Source organism: Belonocnema kinseyi, chromosome 4 (genome assembly GCF_010883055.1).
Source record: "Belonocnema kinseyi isolate 2016_QV_RU_SX_M_011 chromosome 4, B_treatae_v1, whole genome shotgun sequence".
Lineage (NCBI taxonomy): Eukaryota > Metazoa > Arthropoda > Insecta > Hymenoptera > Cynipidae > Belonocnema > Belonocnema kinseyi.
Window position 1 is genome coordinate 135,657,272 of NC_046660.1, and position 5,907 is coordinate 135,663,178.

At 34.6% G+C, this 5,907-nt stretch overlaps 1 protein-coding gene across 1 annotated transcript; it reads right to left on the reverse strand.

Moving 5' to 3' along the window:
• Positions 1-1,858: 1,858 nt before the first annotated feature.
• On the reverse strand, positions 1,859-2,572 carry LOC117171122. Its single transcript, XM_033358175.1, has one exon. It carries the CDS (start codon positions 2,570-2,572, stop codon positions 1,859-1,861), a length of 714 nt encoding a protein of 237 aa, XP_033214066.1.
• Between the last annotated feature and the right edge of the window lie 3,335 nt (positions 2,573-5,907).

Genomic DNA, 5,907 nt, shown 5'->3' on the forward strand with positions numbered 1-5,907 from the left:
TTTTTGTTAAAGAATTTTGTGCACCGATGGTTGAAGAAATCTTAAGATATTAAAGCGTTTCATGTCTGAAAAAAATTACAAAAATAAAAAATCAAACATTTTTCACTATTTTTGTGTACAAAAACCGCCATATTTAATTTTGAAGTCAAAATATTCGAATTTCGAAGACTGATTCGAATTTAGCTCGCCCAAAAACCTAAGGAACAGTACTTTTGATCTATTAATTGTATTGTTATACCCATAAATTTTGCGGTCAAACTCATGATATAATATTGATAGCTTTGGTCGTTATTGCGTTAACAAAAAGAATTTTCACTACTCATTGTTCAAACAATATTTACAAAATATAAAAAATTTAAATTTTATTTTCACCAATTTACTTTTTCAAAATTAAAATTATTGTATTTGGTGCAAAGGAAATCTTTAATTTGAAGGTTATATTACCCGCGAAACCTTTTTGAATTCAAATTTAATAATTTAATTCAAGTGATCATATTTATCAAGATTGAAGGTAGTAAACATAGTAAAAGAAATAATTTTAATGTTAAATTTAATTTTTTTCATTATATATTTAATAAATAAAAAAATTCTTCCGGAATTACCAGGACCAGGGATCTTTGGCAGTATTTAAAATAAATTCTGGAATTTAATTATCAGATAAGTATTCAATGATGCACACATTATATTGCATAAAAATAATCAATTTATAATTACTTTTCTTGGTTTTTAAATAATTAAAAATTTTTTCGTTTAGGTTAACTGGGTCTGCGGATAATGACCAACCAAGTAATTAAGCTATAGCACTTATTGAATTTTTACCGCCAATTCTCGGAGCGTATAAATTGATTATTATTGCATTAGAATGGTAAGCAAATAATTATATATACAATAACTAATTATGCATATAACTAATTATATATACAATTCACATTTTACTTTTTTTTTCAATTCTATATTCACGCGTTTGTTTTTCGTTTTTTTTTTTTGTTACGAAGGAGAAGAGTTTTAATTTCGTATTAACGCTTAATTACTTTTGAAAGAATAATTTTTATTTCTCAAGTTTTTTAGATTTTACAATGACAAAACTCCAAATCAATTTGTCATTTTAATCTTAATCTTCCATGCAAGGAGAGGAACTAAGTTTCAACTTATCCAAATGGACAGTTTTAGTCTTTGTAGGGCTAATCCTTAGAAGAGCGTTACGCTCACCTATTAATTCTTCTAAAACATATGGTCCATCATAATATGGTGAAAACTTTTTGTTTGCCCTTTAATTGATTTCCAAATATACCTGACACCCAATCTTAAAGTGCTTAGGATTAGCTTTCCTATCATAGTATTTCTTATACTTTTCTTCTGCTTTTAGGAGTCTTTCGTGAGCTTGCGAGTGCACATTGTCAAGTCTCAGAAAGAGTTCCTGCAAATGCATCGTATACGTCTTATCAGGCGGATTGGGAGAGAAGCTTGTTGGAAGATTAGCATCTTTACCATAAACTAGAGTGAATGGAGCAAAGCCTGTTGCCTCGTGAACATTCACATTATAAGAGAAAACTGCAAATCGAGTCTAGTCATCCCAGTCAACTTTTCCTTCGAAACTTCTGAGATATTCAATTAAGTTATGATGACTTCTTTCTAAAGATCCCAGACTATGAGGATGATAAGCAGATGATTAGGTCTTTTAAATCATAAATATTTTGCAAAAAACCTTGATTACTTTACTAACTAAATTAGCGCCCTGATCAGATTGTATTACCCGCGGGCAACAATATCGCGTAACAAATTTTTCAGAAAAAGCTCTGGCTATAGTGACTGAATCAGTATTCTCCAAAGGTATTGCATCACAATATTTTGAAAATACTCACTGATTCGTAAGAATATGTGTATTATCCTTAGAAGTAACTGGAGGAGGTACTACAAGGTTAATTTGAATCTTTTCAAATGGTTCTTTGGGAGTGTCAGTTATCAACATTAGTTGACGAGTTTTCCTTCTAACCAATTTATTTCTCAAACAATTTTTACATGAACCAACGATTCTTCTAACGTCTTCCTTCATATTATCCCAATAATATTGAGATCTAAGCATCCAATAACATTTTGAGGAACCTTTATGTCCACCTACAGTAGACTCGTGAAATTCTCTGATTATGTCATCTCTTTCATAACGTGGTGGAATAATTATTTCACCGGAGCAGATGACAACTAATAATTCAGACCCGAAAAAATGCTGCCGAAACGTTTGCTCAATCGAGAGCCAAGATATCTGATCCAGATCGTTTCCCTTCTTTGAAATCTTCACGCTCTTGACGTTAAGAGTATTCATTGCATTTTTTAATACAATAATTGCACTAGATATCTGATTCAAGAAAAGTTGAACATCATGCTTATTCCTCACAATCAAAGCAAAAATATACATATTGTTTCGGATGAACACTACTACTTCACCTAATTTAGGATTACTTCCTAAGAAATCTTCAACTCGGAAGCGATTATGACTTACTAAGTCTTTATTAGTTTCAGACATCCAACTGTCGGCTGAGATAAAATAAGCAATATGGCCTTTACCCATATACATTTTGTCATTACTATATCATGAACACGTGTCTGAGATGACCAATGCAGGAGTCTTTTTCAGAACAGCAGTACTGTTCTCACCATTGTGTTTGTCTACCATCTCCTGCAAAGCGCACAATTCACTTTGAGTCTTTACGGCAGAAGAATTTAGTCCAACGTCCGCACCCCACAACCCACTCAGAGCCGATGATGATGTGGACACCAAGGGATTCTGCTTTTCAGGAACCTGAGTTAAGCCATTTTGAGCCGATGAAGGTATCTTAGCTGGGTAGTTAAGGACTTCACCAGGTGAAGCCATAAGGCTGTCATCACTGAGAGTTGAATCTCTCGATTCTGGTTTGAAATCCTTATCTTTTAAAGGACCACCTAAATTACCGGGGTTAGCGCGTTTTCATCCCCACGAATCTGGACTAAAATGCTGTGGTGCATTGGCACAGACCGATAACGGGGTCCCTAATAGGCTAGACCCAACAGGAGTCGTGAGTCGTTGTGCCTCGGTACTCTGATCCTGGGTGGCGATTTGATAATTCTGAGAGATTGAGTCTGGATTATTCATTTCACTAATCACCTCAATCCCAGTAACGTTACTTTTCACTTCTCTGACATCTAGAGCCTTAAAACAAGCAAACACTCGCTCCATTAACTCTTCTGGTTCAGTCTCGTTATCAGAAGCTGGACGTTCCACAACAGCTATCAGCTTTTCATCAAAGGAATCCAAAGCAGATAATAAAGGGCCCCTATCATTCAGTGGATTTCTTGACAAAGCATCAGCGTTGGAATTCAATTTTCCAGGCTTATACTCAATCACGTAATCATACTCACTCAGCTTTATTCGTCACCTAGCCAACCGTGAGACAGAGTCCCTAATGCTATGCCGCCAAACTAAGGGCCTATGGTCAGTAACCAAGACAAATTTGTGACCATATAAGTAATGCCGGAAATTATTGACGCAGAAGACAATAGCAAGAAGTTCCTTCTCTATTGTAAAATAATTCATCTCAGCTCCTTGAAGAGTCCTTGAGACAAAAGCGATTGGCAAGTCCTGACCAATCTTACCCTGACTGAGGACACCTCCTGGAGCGTAATTTGAAGCGCCTGTTGTCAATACAAATGATTTTGAAAAGTTAGGATACTGCAACAAAGGTTCGGAACAGATCTTATAACGCAAGATCTCAAAAGCTTCTTTTTCTACAGAAGACCAACGAAAATCAGTGCTGTCCTTCAAAATTTGAGTAAGTGGTTTAGCCAGTTTAGCGAAATCTGGAATAAACCTCCTATAGTAACCTACAGGCTCAAAGAATTGTTTAACATTTTTCTTTCCTCTTGGAATAGAAAAATTCTTTACAGCCTCTACTTTTCGAGGATCTGGTTTTACCCCTTCTTGGATGATAAAATGTCTCAAATATACTATTTCTTTTTTTAAAAAATAACACTTCAGGGTTCAAAGGTAATTCTGATGCTCTTAAGCGACCTAAAAGAGCATTTAATTTTTTACTGTGATCAATAAGTGATCAGGCATAGATGACAATGTCATCCATATAAACAAATAGATCAATTCCTTGTAAACCAGTAAGAACTTGGTCCATCACCCTTTCGGGATACATGGGTATTTGATGGAAACCTGATGCTAAATCCATAACAGAAAAATATTTAGCTCCTTCTTATTGATCTAATATCTCTGTTATTTGCGGTAAAGGGTAAGAATCACTAATGGTTTTTTCGTTCAATCCACGATAATCCACCACCATTCTCCATTGTTTATTACCATGAGCAACTTTTTTTTTGGGAACGACCCAAACAGGAGAATTATATTGGGATACTGATGGTCGAATTATTCCATCCCGAAGATATTCTTTAGTTTTTTTCCATAATCACTTTTTTATGAATAAGTGGATGATGATAATTTTTTATGTTTACCGTTTTATTATCAGAAGTGACAATCTTATGGGCAACAACATTAGTTGATCCCAATTTGTCATTAGGAAGATGAAATTGCTGAAAATAATAAAAAAATTTTGGGAAGAGACTTTCTTTATTTTCATCACTTAAATCAGAGAGATTTACAATTTTCAAAATTTCAGCAAATCTAGAAGCCTGTTTTCTTTCATCAGCAGAAAGTTTACGATCCTCAGAATCAATTTCAAAATATCTTTCAAACTCAACTGCTGCTATTGTTAAATTTATTTGCTGATTATTGGAATTTATAAAGAAGATTTTACCAGTTCCGTTTTAATTAAAAATTAAAGACTCGCCAGCAAAAATTCCAGGGCCACACTGAACTCTACGTATGTAACCTTTTAATTTATTATCTTTTAATCGAATTGTTACTAATTTCTATGTTCTTCCATGTAAACTGATTGTCTTATGGGAGGGAAACGGAAAATTAATATTTCCTATTTGAAGACTGTCACTTTCAAAATTAACAATGGCGTTGTGTTTTTTGAGGAAAGGAATACCAAGGATACCTTCTTGTGGAATGGGAAATGATTCTGACACAACATGGAAAGAAGCTTCGAGACCCTTTATGAACAACTTGATTTCACCGATAGTGGAAACCGTTTCCAGGCCTATTCCAACCAAATGAATTATTCGCATTTTATTTATCCAAACTTTGGGACTCACCACATTTTATTTAATTAATTTCCCTTCAGCGCCAGTATCAACTAAAAAGATCACCTTATTCTTTGAAAAAGAAAAATTATCCAATTCTACTGTCGCGTTTGGACCGAATTCATTAAACTGTCCTAATCAGAGGATGATGCGCTGGGTTGAGAGGTGTTTACACTTGGAGTCGTCTGGCTTCTCGTCAGACAACCCGCCATGAAGTTTAAATGACTCATATTTGACTTTTGCCTAAACTTAAACCTTCCCTTTCATGCCTTCATTCAATATTAGAATTCTCTACAGAATAGTTATTTCGATAACCATAACTACAATCCGTACTCTCTTTGTCCTTTACATTTTTTTAATCTTCTTTGGATAGTTTCGCTTATAATTTCCAAATTCTTTACAATGATAACACTGCACAGACTCTAAATTTCGTACAGGCTTAGTATCATCCTCTACTCGCATATGAGCTACTCTCCTTAATATATCTTGCCCTTATTTTATTCTTCAAATCAGATCTCAGCGGGGTAGGTGGAACGGAGCCAGACAGAGATCCATGAACTCTTCCCCAACTTTTCACTTTTTGATCGGCTTTAATGGCTAATGCCATATAAATATTGAAATCTAATCCGCGTAAAAAAATTGCCAATCACGGTCTCTCTATACGCTTCCCAACGACCCATACCACTTACTCCGGGGGTGTTTGCCATTACTTGAAAAGTTAATTTA

Excerpts from the sequence above, each read along its gene's own strand:
- LOC117171122 (XM_033358175.1), bottom strand. The coding sequence starts at position 2,572 with ATGTATATGGGTAAAGGCCATATTGCTTATTTTATCTCAGCCGACAGT.